Source organism: Taurulus bubalis, assembly GCF_910589615.1.
Source record: "Taurulus bubalis genome assembly, chromosome: 20".
Taxonomy (NCBI): domain Eukaryota; kingdom Metazoa; phylum Chordata; class Actinopteri; order Perciformes; family Cottidae; genus Taurulus; species Taurulus bubalis.
This window is the reverse complement of record NC_136608.1, coordinates 4,111,423-4,132,424: the sequence shown is the minus strand read 5'-3', so window position 1 is coordinate 4,132,424 and position 21,002 is coordinate 4,111,423. Positions and strand designations below refer to the sequence as shown.

Sequence of the window (21,002 nt, the reverse complement as noted above, 5' to 3'; positions counted from 1 at the left end):
AGCTAAATGGATGGCTACTGCGTGTAGGCCTGTTAACGTTGTGGAGGACGAGGGTCTAGCTGATATCATACGCATCGCATCCAACGACAGGACAGGCGCTTCACTGTCGTCTGAACATGTCATTGTTCCGAAATAAGAGGCCTGACTGTTATGTTCACAGCTATATATATATATATATATATATATATATATATATATATATATATATATATATATATACATATTATATTTAAAAAATCGCATCAGAGGAAATTTGGCCTTTTCCAAGCCTCAGTAGAAGTCGGGTAGGGAGAGAAGGTGATTCTGGTTCTTCAGAGAATCATCACACTGCATCTCGAGAACAGCTTGATTAAAAAAAGGAAGCACGTGACTGAATTCTGTCATGAGACGTGATGACAGACACATATTTCCCCCTTATAGCAGAAAGTTTGACCTCTGGAAAAGCTCATTTGATGTCAGACAGCGTGGGGAAGAACAGCGTTGACATTGTGCAGTTGTGTCTCAGAGACGAAGCTTCACACAGAACGCTTTCATGTGTGCGTGAGGTTGTGATACCTGTTCTTTGTCTTGCAGGCTCTTGCTCAGTGTGTTGAGATGATAAATAAGATATAGACTAGAAATGCCAGGTCTGCCAACCATAGAGGGTCACTCGGCTCATGAAGAGGTTGGTCCTCTTTCAAAAACTGGTCAATTCTGACCTCAGGGAATAAATCCGCTGCAGCTGGAGCCTCGACTGAGCAGAGCACCTCAGGGTGAGAGAGAGCAGGTCCCGTGTTCAGCTTCAATATCAGGCATCTTTTCCAGGCACATTATTCCTGCGGCTTCAGTGAGGCTCTGTGTTATGAAGTCTCGTCTCAGAGGTTTCCGTGTTTCCTGTGAGCTGAGCGACCTCGTAGCTGCTCGTGTGGCATTTTATTGTGTTTTGTTTGGACGGCAAAAACACGATTGTTGAGCTAGCAGGCTAGCTGCCATTTACCCATAAAACATGGGCCGCGGGCCACAGTTGGCCCGGGGGCCGTAGTTTGGACACCCCTGTGCTAAGGGCTACAGAGTCATAGCCAACATGTTTGGGCCACGTTTGGGAGTGGCTACAACCTTATTTGTGTGAATAAGTAGGAGGTCAGTGATTGATGGTACCAACATAAAAATATTTATTGGCCACATCAACCATCACACAATAATCACAATGGAACAGTGTTATAAAAACTGTTTGTGTGTGTATAGATAGAACAATCAAATTATTTAAAAACAATCAAAACCACAAATATTACACTCGAACATTATTATAAAAACTGTGTGTATATGTAAAACAAGAATCAAAATGTAACATTATTATAAAAACTGTGTGTATATGTAAAACAAGAATCCAAATGTAACATTATTATAAAAACTGTGTGTCTCTCTATTGTTGATGTGCTTTCATGAGTCGTGACCTCGCCCTTGTAACACGCAAAATGGCCCTTAACCCTTTTAGATCTGTAATGATGACGGTCCGCCTGGTCCTTTTTGTCTTATTTATCAATAAATATGTCAAAAAATGAGATTTGGCAAAATTAGTTTGCTCCTTTTTTCAAGAGAAATGTAACTTTCAAAATCTGACAAGTATTTGTCATTACATGTTATAAAGGCTTAAAACACTGTAAAAAGTAAAGAAACTTATTTGAATTTTCATCACATTTCTCTTCTAAACGATTGAAAATGAACATGAGCAAAGCTTTTGAGATTACAGTAATTCAATTAACCTAATTTACATCTTCTCAAACTGTTTTGTTTGTCAAAAGCATTCATGTCCAGGCGTTTTAGAGATTTGTTTATCTCCCTGAAGCAGTTCCTGTCCAGCTGAAGACGGAACCCAATATTGCCCTCCTCACACATCCAGGCAGGCTTTACAGGGAAACACTGAGTACAGTGTTTCCTCCCCAAAATGGCCTTCTATCTGTCTTTTTCCCACTGTCCTTCTTTGTGTTTGTGGGACAGAAAAGTGGCCTTTAGTGGGGGGTTCAGGTGGTCCAGCAAGTGGCAGAACTCTCATAAACTATATTAATACTATTATTTACAACCACAACATATTATTTACAAAGAAAACGCCACTCAAAGTTCAGTGAAAAGCAGTGAAATGCCAATCAAGGTCTCTCCCCTAATCCTCTGCAGCTGTGCTCAGCTCGCTCACTTCCACCCCTCCCCCACAGAAAAACTCAGAATCCGTTGGAAGTACGTTGATTGCGTAAATACTCGAGGAGTTACGGCGATCTTGGTTTGCATCCTGTTTGCATGTTACTTTCTGTCGCCGGCGACAGGCTCCGTACTAAAAGGGTTAAAACAGATTGTTTCGCTGAGAACGGGAGAGAGCCTTCAAAGGGTGAAAAATTATGGCATGATAAAAAATTGCCAGAACCAGAATATCCATCTCAGTACATTTGCATGGAATTGTATTGAACTGTATTGTATTGAACTTGAAGAAATATTGTCTAACAATCATAGATGTGTTTTCAAAATGGATTAAAGTATTTTCAATTAAATCATCAGATACTTTAACAGTGGCAAAAGCCATGACGAAAGACATAATGCAGAAGTTCGGGATACACTAGAAAGAAAAAAATAATATTTGTTTTGCACACACTGAAAAAGGTGAATTGTGAGTTTTGCAAATATTACTGGGTATATTCCATCGCTCAAAAGCACAAATATTAACAATTTGTATAATTTATTAATATTATTATAATTTTTACAATTAATAATATTATACATATATATATATATATTTATTTTTGGTGGCTCAAGGTGGGTGGGGCCAGGCCCCGTTGCCCTCTATTGGCCGGCCGCCACTGCTGGAATGCCAAACGGCGTTTGTCAAGGACCGCTCCCAAATTCTCCTCGCCACTCACTCAGCTGTGAAGGTAGCAGAGCGAGCCACTTGGATGCACGCCAGCCACTGTGAAAAGGTTCCTGCATCCACAGGCTCACTTGACTTGACTGAAAACGTGAGCCCAACTTGAAGACTTGTGACCTTTTGAACTCTTGGTTAAAAAGTAAATTATGACTGAAAAAAGTTTATTAGGAATTCAGTTTAGCATATGAACACGAACAGCATTACATAACTTATGAAAAGAATGATTTGATGACAAACTGTGAGGTTTATTCAAATTTGAATTTACACACTGAATACCTCTTTAGGCCTCATTAAAAGTAAATCTTTAAAAAAGATATCAATCATCATATCAAATATATGTGAGTATAATATGATGCCCGACTACCCAATAGTCTCTACGCTACTTCAACAAAATGACTTTCATTGTCATTAATCCTGGTAAATAAAAACAGGGAATAGATTATAGTTCTGTGGATGAAATCATTTTTATTTCATATATTCCTCAGTGGGAGCTTCTGGAGGATTCTTCTGTATTTTAGATGCTTGAGACAATCAGAATATAAACAAACTCCCAGTTGCTTTTCCTAATTCATTGAATCCTTTAACTATTGCTTTTCCACCCTCAACTACGAATTCACGGTGGGAGGGAAAATAAACCGTACATTTGATTTATACCGTTGGGCCTGTTTTCTGCTCTCTGTTGCACTGCCTCACTCTAGCCTGCCCTAGGGACAACCCGGGCCGTGACACTACAATACTTTGACGCACATGTTCTCTTCCTTTTCTCAGTTTTCTTTGATGCTGTTCCTTCATTGTGATTATCATGTTTGCCATCTCCTTTTCCTTATCCTCTTCCTCCCTGATTCTCTCTCTTCCCTCTCCCGCTTCATTTCCTCCTTTCTCTCTTTCCTCTCCCTCTCTGTTAGCCTGGAGGAAAAGGCAGCAGTTCTCTTAAATTCAACATGATATTTTGGACTTTAAATTGTTTGTTGAGGTATGTAATACATGATGCAATGATTAACAGTAATGACATGATTCAGTTCTTCACTGCAGCACAGGAGCACACAATTACAAAGACTAACAGGAAAACCACATCAGAGAATTGTACAATCTTCATCCCTCTCAGCACGCTGCACTGTTTGCCGTCTCAATCTTTCTCTTTCCTCTTCCACTTCTCTCTCACACTGTTCCTGGAGACATTTCCTCAGATGTTCTATGTGCCTCTTCCTCTCCTCTTCCTCTCTCTCCATTTCTGCTTCTCTCTCCTCCCTCTCCCTCCTTCTCACCCACTCCCTCCACTCCCTCTCCCTCTTCATTTCCTCCTGTCTCTCTTTCCTCTCCCTCTCTCTCTCAGCCTGGAGTCGTTTATTCATTTTGTTCATCTCTTTTTCATATTCCTCCTGTAGTTTCCTCTCCAGTTGCTCTTTCTCTTTGCGTGCTTGCTCTTCTTTCTCTTTCAGGATGCGTTGTATCTCCTCTTCGATTGCCCTCTCTGCCTTTCGGAACATTTTGTTTGTGTAGTGGCGTCCTCCATTACTCTGGACTACATTTCTGATCTTCTGGAGCAGCTCAGTGACCTGAGAGCGATCCTTCAGCTTATTATTGAAGACATGGTACCGGCCATTACATCTGTCCACAAGTTCCTGCAGGTCTGAGCAACCCTCCAAGAAGTCCTCAATAGTGTCTTCAAGGAGGTCACCATGAGTAAAGAGGACCATGCTGTATCTGTCTGCAGCCTGGCCAAAGATTTCTTGAATTTTCTGCACTGTCTGCTTTTCCTCTTCAGTGTATCTGCCCAGCCTGATGACCACCAGGAACACATGGGGTCCAGGAGCAGCGCAAGAAATGCACTGGGCCACATCTAAAGTGGTTTTATCCATGCCAAACCTGGTGTCAAACAGGCCCGGGGTGTCGATAACAGCAACCTTTTGCCCGTCCACTGTAGCTTTGCCCTTGGAACAGTCTACAGTCATCGACTTTCCACTGAACTTTGATTCAAAGCACTGTCGTCCCAGGATGGTGTTTCCACTGGCACTCTTCCCAATCCCAGTCTTCCCCACCATCACTATCCTCATTTCCTCATCATTGTTTCTGCTGCTTCCTGTGTAGAAGAAAGAGTGGCACTGAATAAGAATATACATCAGGTTGTACACACATTGTTCTCAGAGCAACTTGTACAGATATAAAAGCATATAAGCATCCATTCTGCTGCTTTGACAGAGCCAAACAGTTACATTTGTTGAGGTTCTTGCAGACTTTCACTTGAGACAAATGAATGTTCTCATCAGGCTTTCTCTCCCTGATCTAATGTGGCTTCCATTCATAATGTTCAGTTCTGCACTTACAGGAAAAGGCAGTAAGGCTTTTAAACTACTCCCTCTGTCAGCTTAAAGTGGAACTGCAAGGTGGAAACCTGTCCACCTATCCACACTGACACATTTATTTAAGGGGTCTAAGATTTTAAAGATTTTTCTTGATAAAATCAAAATGTAAATAATGAAAACTGTTCATGTCAGTCACATCACTTAATACATCAAAGACAAGGTTCAACTGAACCTCTCTCCCAAATAACAGTACAATGACAAAAACAGAACAAATTAACTTCAGACTCACACTTACAACAAAAACTACATTTATCTGACTATCACTATCATTTTTTTTCTTCTAGTGATCAACAAATCATGATTTTTAAGGGAAAGGTTTTCCAGAATCATCATTTTCTAGATCATTTATTAGCAGTTCTACCCAGTAAGTCTAATTCAGTATTCAATCTCTCTCAAGGAACATCTCATGAAAGTAGATTCAGCAGTGAGTACTGCTACATCACCATACAATCACTCTACTTTAAACGAGGTTACAGGTTCTGACTTAGTTAAGTTTCTGGCCATGTTTGGGTTAAAGAGTGGAGAAGATCCTGCAGCTGAAGTTCAGACGGTTCAGAGTGTGTTTCAAAAACACATACATGACCTCAGGTTGAAAATAATGATTTAAAAAATGCAATCATTTAACTCTGCATACAGTCCTGATAATGACTGGTATATCCCAGATAAATATGAAACTTGTGTGGAGAAAAGTTTTTCTTAATGACCACATGCTGGCTTATTTGTCACAGCGTTTCCTAAAACTTAACTTTGCTTTGAAAGTTCCCACTGTTGTTTGACTTGTATGTTCTGTTTGAATTCTGCCTTTAAAAAAAGGCTGATTCAGTATCACAGTTTGTCTCCTGATTATCTTCTTTATCCGGCCCTGCTGTATTGTACAGAAAGTCCCTGTGTTACATGGACCTTAAACGCTGCTCTCCCCCTCCCTCCACCATTTACAAGAAATGGCAGCACTTCTTCAGAGCAGCACACAGCTCCCCCTCCCCTTCAGTAAACACAGGAAAAGGCAGCAGTTCTATTTTTGTTAGCTCCGCCTAACAAATGAAATGTCTGAAGGCAAATCACTGTCAAAATCCGGGGGCGCAAATGAGCTCCACGCGCGCACGCAGATTAAACAGCCGCGCGTGTAATTTACTTTTTAAAATGTATTTTGTATATCTTTATTTAAAAGGGACCATGTACAGTTAAAACATAAATGTCACCATTTGATGCACTGTACCAGATTGTAGCAACAGCTAATTTGCATCTGCAGTCCCTTGACAGACCATACAAACAGCGAACAGTACAGGATAAAAGACACAATACAGCATTATATGTGGTGAGGAGAACACACAATATAAAGCTACAGTACAGCACATTAAAAGTAAGTAATAAAAACCTTTAAAAGTAAGTAATACAAACCACCTCTCAACTGCCCTGTGCACGTCTCTGCTGCGCCATGCTCGTCGTGGGGCCATCGATTTGGAAACTGTTTGTCAATCAATGTTGTCGTTTTAAGGAAATTGGCGTGCGTGTTGGCTCTCTCTCTCTCTGTGTGTGTGTGTGTGTGTGTGTATAATATACTGCATTGTATTAATAAGATGTCCTTATTATGTCAAAGTGTTGGAATAAATGTTAAATATTTAACTGCAAAGTAGTAATGCGTGATACCTTTTTTTGCTTTGAATCATACTGGGATTAGATGGCCCTACCAAAAAAAAAAATTGCCACCACTGATGATTGCCCAAATGCAGTGCGGCGAAATGGAATGGTGCAGTCTCATACGGATGCTATTCTGGTGGATCTGATGGAACTCACTGAGCGACTGTACACAAGGTCACGCAGTGGAGGAGGGGCCAAACCATTTAGAATTGTATAGACCATGCACAAATTTGAAAATAGTCTAAATTTTACAAAGCTCAGCAGATTGTATTTCTCCAGTATCCTACAGTGATGAAAATCCAATGTTTTTTTGTCCAACGTTTTAAGAGTTTGTTTATATAGGGATTCCAGTGGTCTTATGGTTGTTTCACCAGCCTGCCCCCAACATGTAATGCAATATGATATATGGGGAAGGAGCATGGCATGCATACACATCTTGGCAGCATCCAGAGAGAGACTAAAGTTATTCAGGCTAAAGTTGACAGAGTTTTTTAAAAGACAGATTCATACCAGTATTTTATATTTTCACATGAATGCAATATTAGGAGTAAAATCATATAGAATTTAAATGTCTACCTTTTTTTAACTTCTTATATATAAGCAGAACACAGAATGTTATTTACAGAGCAACTTCAAAACACACAAACGGTAAATGGACCTGTACCTGTGTAGATCATTTATAGTCGTCCGTCCACTCAAAGCGCTTTAACGCTACATGTCATCATTCACCCATTCATACACTACTGGGAGGGGCTACGGTTCTACCTGCCCATCAGGAGTAACTAACATTCATACACACATTCATTATGCTAAACATAATGATAATTGATGACAACATGGCACAGCTAAGGGAGACATTTGTTTGTATGTGTAAATAACTACTGTTTCATATAAAGTAGTGAGTCAAACTTTAGATGAAGACTTGGACCTTTGAACTCTTGGTTGAACAGTTAATTATGACTCTGAAAAAGGTTCTGGTGTTAATATCACATGTTTATTACTAAATCAGTTTAGCATATGAACATGTACAGCATAACATAACTTGTGAAAAGAATGATTTGATGACAAACTGTGAGGTTTATTCAAATGTTAATGATGTAATGTAAAATAATAATGAACATGTAATACTTTGAAACGTTAACTTAAATACATTGAATACGTCTTTGGGCCTTATTCAAAATAAATCATTACAATGGAGATCAATGTGAGAGTATAACATGATGCCCGACTACCCAATAGTCTCTACGCTACTACAAAATTACTTTAATTGTCATTAATCCTGGTAAATAAAAACAGGGAATAGATTATAGTTCTGTGGATGAAATCATTTGTATTTCATATATTCCTCAGTGGGAGCTTCTGGAGGCTTCTTCTACAATCAGAAGTCAAACAAACTCTCAATTGCTCTTCCTAATTCTTTGATTCCTAAAACCACCGCCAAGCCACCCTTGACTATTAATTGACCAGCTTTTACCAGAGGATATAATGGATTCAACTTCTCAGCTTCCTCTCTGGCCACTTCTTCATGCTTTGACTGCACCTGTTCTTTTCCTTCTCTCAGTTTTATTTGATGATTTTCCTTCATTGCATTCATCATGTTTGCCATCTCCTTTTCTTTCTCCTCTTCCTCTCTCTTTCTCTCTGCTTCTCTCTCCTCCCTCTCCCTCTTTCTCTCCTCATTCATACACTCCCTCTCCCTCTTCATTTCCTCCTCTCTCTCTTCCTTCTCCCTCTCTCTCTCAGCCTGGAGTTGTTCATTCATTTTCTTCATCTCTTGTTCATATTCCTCCTGTAGTTTCCTCTCCAGTTGCTCTTTCTCTTTGCGTATTTGTTCTTCTTTCTCTTTCAGGATGCGTTGTTTCTCCTCTTCGATTGCCCTCTCTGCCTCTTGGAACATCTCAGTAGTGTAGTGGCTTCCTCCGTTCCTCTGGACTACATTTCTGATCTTCTGGAGCAGCTCAGTGACCTGAGAGCGATCCTTCAGCTTATTATTGAAGACATGGTATTGGCCATTACATCTGTCCACAAGTTCCTGCAGGTCTGAGCAACCCTCCAAGAAGTTCTCAATAGTGTCTTCAAGGAGGTCACCATGAGTAAAGAGGACCATGCTGTATCTGTCTGCAGCCTGGCCAAAGATTTCTTGAATTCTCTGCACTGTCTGCTTTTCCTCTTCAGTGTATCTGCCCAGCCTGACGACCACCATGAACACATGGGGTCCAGGAGCAGCGTAAGAAATGCACTGAGTCACATCTAAAGTGGTTTTATCCATGCCAAACCTGGTGTCAAACAGGCCCGGGGTGTCGATAACAGCAACCTTTTGCCCGTCCACTGTAGTTTTGCCCTTGGAACAGTCTACAGTCATAGACTTTCCACTGAACTTTGATTCAAAGCACTGTCGTTCCAGGATGGTGTTTCCACTGGCACTTTTCCCAATCCCAGTCTTCCCCACCATCACTATCCTCAGCTCCTCATCAGTGTTTAAGCTGCTTCCTGTGTAGAAGAATGAGTGACACTGAATACAAATCTACATCAGGTTGTACACACATTGTTCTCAGAGCAACTTACAGATAGAAAAGAAAAATATATATTTAAATTAAAGATGCTCGCAGCTTAAGCTAACTTAAACCTTTATGTGCACTTTATGTGCTTCACAAAGACAGGATGTTGGAATGGAGGCAGGTTTTCAGATCTCAGTAACTCTGCTTTGATTTTAATCCAGAACACTGAGTTGTAACAGACTTTTAAGTTTCACTTTTGGGGTAACGTATTACGTAACCTCTTGACATGTGTCAAGATGTTACGTTTGAGGCTACGCACAGACGGATGTATCCGGTCTTTTTTCAAAATAAAACATTTTTCATATGAGGACATTATTGATGATTTTGCATCAAGGAAGGCCAGGAAGGTTAAGTTTTAGTTTTGGTTTGTGTTTTCTGTTCTTAGTGCAATAGTGTAATAATTAGATTTTCTTTAGTGTGTTTTTACATGTGTGTTTATTTATTCTATATTGTATTTGTATATTATTCTTAATATTTTATATTATTGTATCTCTGCTCTTGTTAATTTTTTTCTATATCTGATAGTATATATATTTGGCACTTTTATGCACAGAATTGTGTGCATTGATTCTCTTAAGTGTGTTATTCAAATGTTCTGTTGAAGGATTTGTGCAATTGAGAAATGTAAGTTTATAAGTTTATAAACCGCCACTGCCGGCAGAGTATCCTGAGATAAAAAAGCTCTGAAAATCTGCTTCCATTTCAACATGCTGTCTTTGTGCAGCGGGTTATAAATTAATGAGTAGACTGGACATAAGAACACACGTCGGGTGTCGTTGTCTCCCGTCACCCCGAAACGGGACCCGATCCGTGAAAATATTGTCTTATATGTAACCGGTATATGTATATGCGCCCACTGGACTAGAGGTTGTAGAGGGCAAATGCATAATAGTGTGATTCGCCAAACCTGCTTGCATGGAGTCTGTGTTCCACCACAGTCCCCGATGTTGGTCTCATGATTCATTTTTTTTCTAAAGATAGATTTGATTTTGTAGCAAGTAACGAAGGTTTCAGGGAAAATGTATCGGAGTAAAAGTATCAGTTTTCTTTGCAAAATGTAATGAAGTAAAAGTAAAAGTCAACAGAAATATAAATAGTAAAGTACAGATAACAGTACAGTAACAAAGTTGTTCTACTTCGTTACTATACACCACTGGGAGGAGTGTTATGCCTGGGTAATTTTGTGTTCTCTATCTGTTGCTGTAGTGTTGTCTTGTCTCTCGTTCCAGACTCCTCCCTCCTCGTGTGCCGCCCTCCTGTGTGATTGCAAGCCCCGCCCACATTGTTTCCACCTGCCTCGTTCCCTGTGTATTTAGTCTGTCAACTCCCAGTCCTGTGCCAGTTTGTCTTTTGATGTCCGTGTGTGGTTTTCTGTGTACCGAACCCTGCCTAGTAAGCCTTGTTCTTTTGAAACAAGCTACCTCGCCTTGTTGTCTGCTCGTGGGTCCTGCTCTTAACAAGGAGGGTATAAAAGTAGAAAACATGTAACTTCCTGTTGCCATTAGGCGGCGCTATGACTAGGATTCAAAATGATCATATGGATCTCTTCAGGGTCAGGAGGTCATGACATATGAGAAACATGGAGCCGATTCAGGCCCGGCGCCAGGCACTGATTTGTGGGAGGGGCTTACATTGCTTTCCAACAATCAATGCACACAGCAATCAAGCAACACATTAAGTCCCAAAATATATTGTATTGAAAGATCAGCAGATGGCAGATTCAGTCACAACGAGACATTTAAAAATATTGGCCTAAAAAGGTCTAAAATTATTAGGCTAACACATCCAGTAAAAACAATCACGATAACAACACACTCAACAACAACACACTGTCCGGTGTTTGTCCGAAATGGAGCGGAGCACAGCAGCGCAGCAACGACTAGCCTACAACAGCAATTAAGAAGACATTGCTTTGCATTACATGTTTGTTTGTTTTTCCAAGAAAGAACAAACACAACCAATCATTTAGTCTAGTCCATAGGGCCAGCAGGCTGGATAAGTCCAGATAACTCGCCATTAGCGGAAGATGACGATTGGCCATCAAGTGAAATCTGCGTAGGACAGTGTCCCTCCATTCACTCCTGAACTTCTTTGTTAAGTCCTTCTCCAAAGCATAATCAGGTTGGCCTTTTGTTTGTGGAGCATCGACTGTCTGTGATCAAAATTATTTTGCTATTTTTTTCAGGAGAAATGTAACTTTCAAAATATGGCAAGTATTTGTCATTATGTTATGAAGGCTTTAAACACTGCGTAAAAACTAAAATGTAAAGAAACGTATTTGAATTTTCATCCCATTTCACTTCTATACAATTGAAAATGAACGTGACCAAAGCTTTTGAGATTACAGAAATTCAATTTAACCTATTTTACATCTTCTCAAACTGTTTTGTTTGTATAGAGCATTCAGTGTCCATGTTATAGGCTTTAATATGTGTCCGTGTCCAGGCGTTTTAGAGATTTGTTTATCTCCCTTAAGCAGTTCCTGTCCAGCTGAAGACAGAACTCATTATTGCACTACTCACACATCCAGACAGGCTTTTACAGGCAGCTAGTACACTGTTTCCTCCCCAGAATGACTTTCAGTCTGTCCCTTTCCCACTGTCCTTCTTTGTGTTTGTGTGGACAGGAAAGTGGCTTTTAGTGGGGGGTTTAGGTGGTCCAGCAAGAGGCAGAACTCTCAGAAACTATACCCCAACATATTATTTCCAAAGAAAACACCACTCAAAAGCAAGGCCAGTGAAAAGCCAGTCAGCGTCTCTCCCCTGCTCTCTGCTGCTGCTCTGCTCTCTTCCACTCCTTCCCCCACAGAGAAGCTTGCTGGCGTTTTTTTTAAATTTTTTTTTTACCATTACCATGGACCGCAATGCTACGCTTTTTAGCGTTCAGAATCCGTTGGAATTACATCGATGGCGTAAATATTCGAGGAGTTACGTAATCTTAGTTTTGCATCCTGTTTGCATGTTACATCTTATCGCCGGCGACAGTTTCCGTACCCATAACCGCGCAGTTGCGCTCTCTTTTTTTACGTGTGATAAGTGATTGACAGGCTAGTCCGTCCCGGACTTGAGTTTTTTGCCGCTGCTCTGCACTCACATAGTTCGATATAGTTTTGTTTTAAAATGCTTTGATAACTTTTCCCTGCAAATGTCTCAACATCATATTCCCAGAAGTAGAAATCAATCAGATGTAATCCCTAGTATGAAAAAATGTGGGTACCTTAAGGGACACGATGTTGACATATGCTACAACTTTTGTGAGGATAGGCAAAGTGAGTTAGAAGTTGTGTATTGACGTACATACAACTATAGGGGAGTTATCGAGCTATTTTTTTCCAGCTTTTCTCCGACACCCAAATGAGATTGGTATTTTTGCCGAGTCAGATAGGTGTAGGACATTTTTAAATATGTAGGTTTAGCCCAAGCACCTCTTTTCCCCTCACAATGACCGCAAATAACAAGAATAACAAATCATAAGAAACGATAGAATAACAATAGGTCCTCCGCTCTGACTACGTCAGTGCTCGGGCCCTAAGAAGCATCCATTCTGCTGCTTTGACAGAGCCAAACAGTTAAATTTGTTTAGGTTCCAATTTACAACTTTTCTTGCAAACATCATTTGAGATAAATGTTCTCATCAGGCTTTCTCTTCGTGATCTAATGTGGCTTCTATATATAATGTTCAGTTCTGCACTTACAGGAAAAGGCAGCAGGGCTTTTAAACTACTCCCTCTGTCAGCTGAAAGTGGAACTGCACTCTGTCACTGACATATTTCTTTAAGGGTGTCTAAGATTTTAACAATACACATTTTTCTTGATAAAATCAAAATGTAAATAATAAAACAGTTTGTCAGTCGCATCACTTAATACATCAAAGACAAGGTTCAACTGAACCTTCCTCCAAAAGACCATTCAACCTCCCTCCCAAATAACAGTACAATGACAAAAACAGAACAAATTAACTTCAGACTCAACATTCTTAAGAACAAAAACTACATTTATCTGACTATCATTTATTTACAGTTTTTCTAGTTATCAACAAATCATGATTTGAAGGGAAAATAAGTATTCCATCATTTGTAATCAGGTTACAGTCTTGCTACTAAAGTCAGAAAAACTAGATCATGTATTAGCAGTTCTACCCAGTAAGTCTAATAAAGTATTAGTTTATAGAAGCACAGAGGAACATATCATGAAAGTAGATTCAGCAGTGAGTACTGCCATATCACCATACAATCACTGTACTTTAAAACATGGATACAGGTTCTGACTTACCAAAGTTTCTGGCCATGTTTGGGTTAAAGAGTGGAGAAGATCCTGCAGCTGAAGTTCAGACGGTTCAGAGTGTGTCTCCTGCAGCTCTGGTAGAACGACCTTATATGCACTAAACCACGCCCACAAATAGAAAGTGAAACTAAAGCTTTTTTTTTTTTTAAGATTTTGGTTGTGGAATTAGTTTTTAACTGTATAAGTACAAGTGAAAGCAAGAGACATTAGTTATTCTAGATGAATTAATCAATATAGTCTTACTATTAGCTTAAACATATCACACAAGCTTTGTCACTCGACACATTCAGTTATTACTAGAGCTTTAGGTAATATACATTTTCAGTACTTTCAAATGTTTTGAACGTTGAGCCCTTTAAAAACACGTACATGACCCCATTTTGAAAATACTGATAAAAAAAACAATAATTTACTCTCGATGACCACATGCAGAAAGTCCCTGTGTTACATGGACCTTAAACGCTGCTCTCCCCCTCCCTCCTCCATTTACAAGAAATGGCAGCACTTCTTCAGAGCAGCACACAGCTCCCCCTCCCCTTCAGTAAACACAGGAAAAGGCAGCAGTTATATTTTTGTTAGCTCCGCCTAACAAATGAAAATGGAGCTGCACGGGTAAATGTGTCCAGGATTACAAACATTTTCTTGGCTTTTTTAGGGTAGAGCTCTTATGCAGTTTGATTAACCGCATTTTAATATATTAGATACACATATTTACTACAATACTTTCAAGATTTTACAAATGTCATATGTATATTTGTCTCAGATAAGTATTTTTACGTAAGCCACAAATCAATTGTCAATCAGAGTAATTTGCCAAAGCAGAAACTATTTAGCAGTTAATGTGTCTCTCCACTGTATTTTATGGTAACACCTCTTTAGATTCAAGTGTTAATATGTTGTAACATTACAACATAAACTACCCTTCACCTGCTAACCCCCCTCTCAATATGAGGATATTAGCTTTGTTTTAGTAACTCAGTTTTAAATCCATATGCAATTACTCTATATAATCACCTATATTTACCTACACAGAAGAGACATGTCATTTGATATCGTGATGAAAGACTTGCCTCACAATTGTGTCTGTCATTAAATAAAGCTAAAATGAATACATTTAAAAAAAATACAAACCTGTAAAATAAAACATAAGTGATACATTTCTGAATGAATGAATTGATGAAATGAATGAGTTACTCTTATGAAAGTAAGTCAGGCATAATGCTCCACATGGCAGCAAAAGAGTCTGCTGTTTATCAGACTTGAGCTGCTATTTCCTCTCCCCCTGCAGAACTCCACCCTTCACCCGCTGCTCTCCCCTCCCGCCACCATTTACAAGAAATGTCAGCAGACTGCAGGAAATAGTTCCTAACAGCTCCCCCTGTGGACTGAAGCTGGAAACAAACACAACTGTTAACAGTGTTGTGTCACGACCAACTTTTGTTGTGTGCTGAGGACGTATCATGACTTGGTTCTTGACCTGAGTGGGGCTCAGCTTAACTCTGGTCTGACCCCCTTCAAAGGGGTAGAAGTCTCTCATGATCTCATGATTCATGATGGCAGGACTTCTACACTGCAGGCGGATAAATAAGGGAGTAGCAGCACAGGAAGAAATATATCTCAGTGGTATCTGCTTGTGTGATAGTAAACGTGGTCACAGAGCTGCTGGCAGCTGTGAATGAGGGTAGAGAAGTTCACAAGTCATATCTTAGAAAGAGGTCTAGAAAGTGGTATCAGGTCCTGGGACAGTAAAAACGCCAGGTGCTACAGAGCTAGTGATTGCTAGGAATGACGGTAGACAAGTTCTATGTGTACAGTAAAGTGTCTGATTGGAGCACATTTTCTCCACACTTTTTGTATGCGTTGAATCTGCAAAGCATGGCATGTGCTTTGAACTTGGCTGTGTTTCAGCAACCAGGTTTTATTCAGCTCCAACCTCCTCCACCTCTTAGCCCATTTTTAGAGTTACATCAGGTTCATACTAGATGTGCTTTGTCAATTGTTGCGTGAGCAGAAGCCTGGCTGTTCACAGCAGAAGGCCAAGACGAGAGTCTGATCCTTTGCTGTTTTCTATCGAGCTAATCTGTCTCTCTCTGTGTGTGTGTGTGTGTGTGTGTGTGTGTGTGTGTGTGTGTGTGTGTGTGTGTGTGTGTGTCTGTATGTGTGTGTGTGTGTGTGTGGGTGCGTGCGTGCGTGCATGTGTCTGTTTAGACTTACAAATATGTGGAATAAGCAGGTAATTTAAAAACCACAAGGCTATTAAGATTAAATGTAGTGGATGGATTTTTAAAACTTGATCATGTGGGGGCTTATCACTCCAGAGACCAGCAGGGAGAGAGTGGAGGGAAGTCAGAAGCATGTGTGGGATGTACATTTGATCATTTATCAGAACCAGATCATTTATATCATATATGATGCATCATTTATGTTGTTTATAGCAGTTCATCAGTGTGTTTCCAGACAGATTAGCTCACAGTATGCTGAGAAAATAGATTATAAACCGAAAGGGCCGAAGACGACCGAGAGCAGGCCACGGAACATCTTTGTGAACAGCCTAATTACATAACAATATGATTCATATTTCTGCATAAAAGTTTAATCAGAGCTCCCACTGACGGGGTTTATTAAAAGACAGATTCATACCAGCATTTTATATTTTTACATGAATGCAATATTAGGAGTAAAATCATATAGAATTTAAATGTCTACCTTTTTTTAACTTCTTATATATAAGCAGAACACAGAATGTTATTTACAGAGCAACTTCAAAACACACAAACGGTAAATGGACCTGTACCTGTGTAGATCATTTATAGTCGTCCGTCCACTCAAAGCGCTTTAATGTACATGTCATCATTCACCCATTCATACACTACTGGGAGGGGCTACGGTTCTACCTGCCCATCAGGAGTAACTAACATTCATACACACATTCATTATGCTAAACATAATGATAATTGATGACAACATGGCACAGCTAAGGGAGACATTTGTTTGTATGTGTAAATAACTACTGTTTCATATAAAGTAGTGAGTCAAACTTTAGATGAAGACTTGGACCTTTGAACTCTTGGTTGAACAGTTAATTATGACTCTGAAAAAGGTTCTGGTGTTAATATCACATGTTTATTACTAAATCAGTTTAGCATATGAACATGTACAGCATAACATAACTTGTGAAAAGAATGATTTGATGACAAACTGTGAGGTTTATTCAAATGTTAATGATATAATGTAAAATAATAATGAACATGTAATACTTTGAAACGTTAAATGACTCACTGAATACCTCTTTAGGCCTTATTAAAAGTAAATCTTTATAAAAAATATCAATCATCATATCAAATATATGTGAGAGTATAACATGATGCCCGACTACCCAATAGTCTCTAGCTCTACTTCAACAAAATGACTTTAATTGTCATTAATCCTGGTAAATAAAAACAGGGAATAGATTATAGTTCTGTGGATGAAATCATTTGTATTTCATATATTCCTCAGTGGGAGCTTCTGGAGGCTTCTTCTGTATTTTAGATGCCTGAGACAATCAGAATTTAAACAATCTCCCAATTTTTTTTCCTAATTGATTGATTCCTTGAACTATTGCTTTTCCGCCATCAACTACTAATTGACCAGCTTTTACCAGAGGATATAATGGATTAAACTCCTCAGCTTCCTCTCTGGCCGCTTCTTCATGCTTTGACTGCACCTGTTCTTTTCCTTCTCTCAGTTCTCTTTGATGCTGTTCCTTCATTGCATTCATCATGTTTGCCATCTCCTTTTCTTTCACCTCGCTATCTCTCTTTCTCTCTGCTTCTCTCTCCTCCCTCTCCCTCTTTCTCTCCTCATTCATACACTCCCTCTCCCTCTTCATTTCCTCCTGTCTCTCTTTCCTCTCTCTCTCTCTCTCAGCCTGGAGTCGTTTATTCATTTTGTTCATCTCTTTTTCATATTTTTCCTGTAGTTTCCTCTCCAGTTGCTCTTTCTCTTTGCGTATTTGTTCTTCTTTCTCTATCAGGATGTGTTGTTTCTTCTCTTCGACTGCCCTCTCTGCCTCTTGGAACATCTCAGTAGTGTAGTGGCGTCCTCCGTTCCTCTGGACTACATTTCTGATCTTCTGGAGCAGCTCAGTGACCTGAGAGCGATCCTTCAGCTTATTATTGAAGACATGGTATTGGCCATTACATCTGTCCACAAGTTCCTGCAGGTCTGAGCAACCCTCCAAGAAGTCCTCAATAGTGTCTTCAAGGAGGTCACCATGAGTAAAGAGGACCATGCTGTATCTGTCTGCAGCCTGGCCAAAGATTTCTTGAATTTTCTGCACTGTCTGCTTTTCCTCTTCAGTGTATCTGCCCAGCCTGATGACCACCATGAACACATGGGGTCCAGGAGCAATGTAAGAGATGCACTGGGTCACATCTTTAGTGGTTTTATCCATGCCAAACCTGGTGTCAAACAGGCCCGGGGTGTCGATAACAGCAACCTTTTGCCCGTCCACTGTAGCTTTGCCCTTGGAACAGTCTACAGTCATAGACGTTCCACTGAACTTTGATTCAAAGCACTGTCGTCCCAGGATGGTGTTTCCAGTGGCACTCTTCCCAATCCCAGTCTTCCCCACCATCACTATCCTCATTTCCTCATCATTGTTTGTGCTGCTTCCTGTGTAGAAGAAAGAGTGGCACTGAATAAGAATATACATCAGGTTGTACACACATTGTTCTCAGAGCAACTTGTACAGATATAAAAGCATATAAGCATCCATTCTGCTGCTTTGACAGAGCCAAACAGTTACATTTGTTGAGGTTCCAATTTACAACTTTTCTTGCAAACTTTCATTTGAGACAAATGAATGTTCTCATCAGGATTTCTCTCCCTGATCTAATGTGGCTTCCATTCATAATGTTCAGTTCACCACTTACATGAAAAGGCAGCAGGGCTTTTAAACTACTCCCTCTGTCAGCTTAAAGTGGAACTGCACTCTGTCACTGACATATTTCTTTAAGGGTGTCTAAGATTTTAACAATACACATTTTTCTTGATGAAATCAAAATGTAAATAATAAAGCAGTTTGTCAGTCGCATCACTTAATACATCAAAGACAAGGTTCAACTGAACCTCCCTCCCAACAGTACAATGACAAAAACAGAACAAATTAACTTCAGACTCACACATTTAAGCACAAAAACTACATTCATCTGACAAACTATCATTTATTTTACATTTTTATAGTGATCAACACATCATGATTTGAAGGGAAAATAAGTATTCCATCATTTGTAATCAGGTTACAGTCTTGCTACTAAAGTCAGAAAAACTAGATCATGTATTAGCAGTTCTACCCAGTAAGTCTAATAAAGTATTAGTTCATAGGAGCACAGAGGAACATATCATGAAAGTAGATTCAGCAGTGAGTACTGCCATATCACCATACAATCACTGTACTTTAAAACATGGATACAGGTTCTGACTTACCAAAGTTTCTGGCCATGTTTGGGCTAAAGAGTGGAGAAGATCCTGCAGCTGAAGTTCAGACGGTTCAGAGTGTGTCTCCTGCAGCTCTGGTAGAACGACCTTATATGCACTAAACCACGCCCACAAATAGAAAGTGAAACTAAAGCTTTTTATAGAGGTTTTCGTTGTGGAAGGAATTTTTAACTGTATAAGTACAAGTGAGAATATATACCAAATACATTAAAAACACGTACATGACCCCATTTTGAAAATACGGATAAAAAAAACAATAATTTGACAATCATTTAATCTCGATGACCACATGCAGAAAGTCCCTGTGTTACATGGACCTTAAACGCTGCTCTCCCCCTCCCTCCTCCATTTACAAGAAATGGCAGCACTTCTTCAGAGCAGCACACAGCTCCCCCTCCCCTTCAGTAAACACAGGAAAAGGCAGCAGTTATATTTTTGTTAGCTCCGCCTAACAAATGAAAATGGAGCTGCACGGGTAAATAGGCTCGTTCGTTAGAGCTGCGCCTCGCATGGACTCCAGACGAGAGCAGCGGCCGCAGCAGGAGGCGTTGACAAAAAACTGCAATCAAGTCGGACAGTTATCAGCTGCCTTCAAAGTAAACACAGGAAGTCACAGAAAAAAGTACTTCCTGTTAGTTCCGAATCAGAGTAATTTGCCAAAGCAGAAACTATTTAGCAGTTAATGTGTCTCTCCACTGTATTTTATGGTAACACCTCTTTAGATTCAAGTGCTAATATGTTGTAACATTACAACATAAACTACCCTTCACCTGCTAACCCCCTGACTCATTCCGTTGCAACTTCTCCAGTTTTCTTTTGTACCAAACAATTTCTGTTTGTTTGTTCTGTTTGACTCTGCCCTATATGAAGTGTCTTTGAGTGTTTAGAAAAGCACTATATCAAATTAAAGTTTTATTATTATTATTATTGTGTCTCTCCACTGTATTTTATGGTAATGGTTCTTTAGATTTAAGTGCTAATATGTTGTAACATTTGTGATACCAATAGGGACCAAAGGGGGAAACAACTCTGCGTTTGAAAAGACCTTAAAAGAAATGACGCTGTAAGTAAGTACTTTGCTTACATATTTACTTCATTATGCACATGGCCAGCTGCTTTAAGAGAATGTCACATTCTCAATATGAGGATATTAGCTTTGTTTTAGTAACTCAGTTTTAAATCCATATGCAATTACTCTATATAATCACCTATATTTACCTACACAGAAGAGGCATGTCATTTGATATCGTGATGAAAGACTTGCCTCACAATTGTGTCTGTCATTAAATAAAGCTAAAATGAATACATTTAAAAAAAAAATACAAACCTGTAAAATAAAACATAAGTGATACATTTCTGAATGAATGAATTGATGAAATGAATGAGTTACTCTTATGAAAGTAAGTCAGGCATAATGCTCCACATGGCAGCAAAAGAGTCTGCTGTTTATCAGACTTGAGCTGCTATTTCCTCTCCCCCTGCAGAACTCCACCCTTCACCCGCTGCTCTCCCCTCCCGCCACCATTTACAAGAAATGTCAGCAGACTGCAGGAAATAGTTCCTAACAGCTCCCCCTATGGACTGAAGCTGGAAACAAACACAACTGTTAACAGTGTTGTGTCACAACCAACTTTTGTTGTGTGCTGAGGACGTATCATGACTTGGTTCTTGACCTGAGTGGGGCTCAGCTTAACTCTGGTCTGACCCCCTTCAAAGGGGTAGAAGTCTCTCATGATCTCATGATTCATGATGGCAGGACTTCTACACTGCAGGCGGATAAATAAGGGAG

At 39.7% G+C, this 21,002-nt stretch overlaps 2 protein-coding genes across 2 annotated transcripts; both read right to left on the bottom strand.

The window, feature by feature from the left end:
- Window positions 1-3,905: 3,905 nt before the first annotated feature.
- LOC306752295 (GTPase IMAP family member 9-like) lies at window positions 3,906-4,944 on the bottom strand (the record flags this gene model as incomplete). The annotated part of the gene is made up of 2 exons (XM_079236044.1): window positions 3,906-3,916; window positions 4,053-4,944. The coding sequence occupies 2 exons, from the start codon at window positions 4,942-4,944 to the stop codon at window positions 3,906-3,908; spliced, it is 903 nt and encodes a 300-aa protein (XP_079092170.1).
- Window positions 4,945-7,889: 2,945 nt separating this feature from the next.
- Window positions 7,890-19,325, bottom strand: LOC306752294 (GTPase IMAP family member 8-like). The gene is made up of 3 exons (XM_079236043.1): window positions 19,202-19,325; window positions 17,290-18,388; window positions 7,890-9,377 (listed from the first exon to the last, which is right to left on the bottom strand). The coding sequence occupies exons 1-3, from the start codon at window positions 19,215-19,217 to the stop codon at window positions 8,270-8,272; spliced, it is 2,223 nt and encodes a 740-aa protein (XP_079092169.1). The 5' UTR covers window positions 19,218-19,325; the 3' UTR covers window positions 7,890-8,269.
- Between the last annotated feature and the right edge of the window lie 1,677 nt (window positions 19,326-21,002).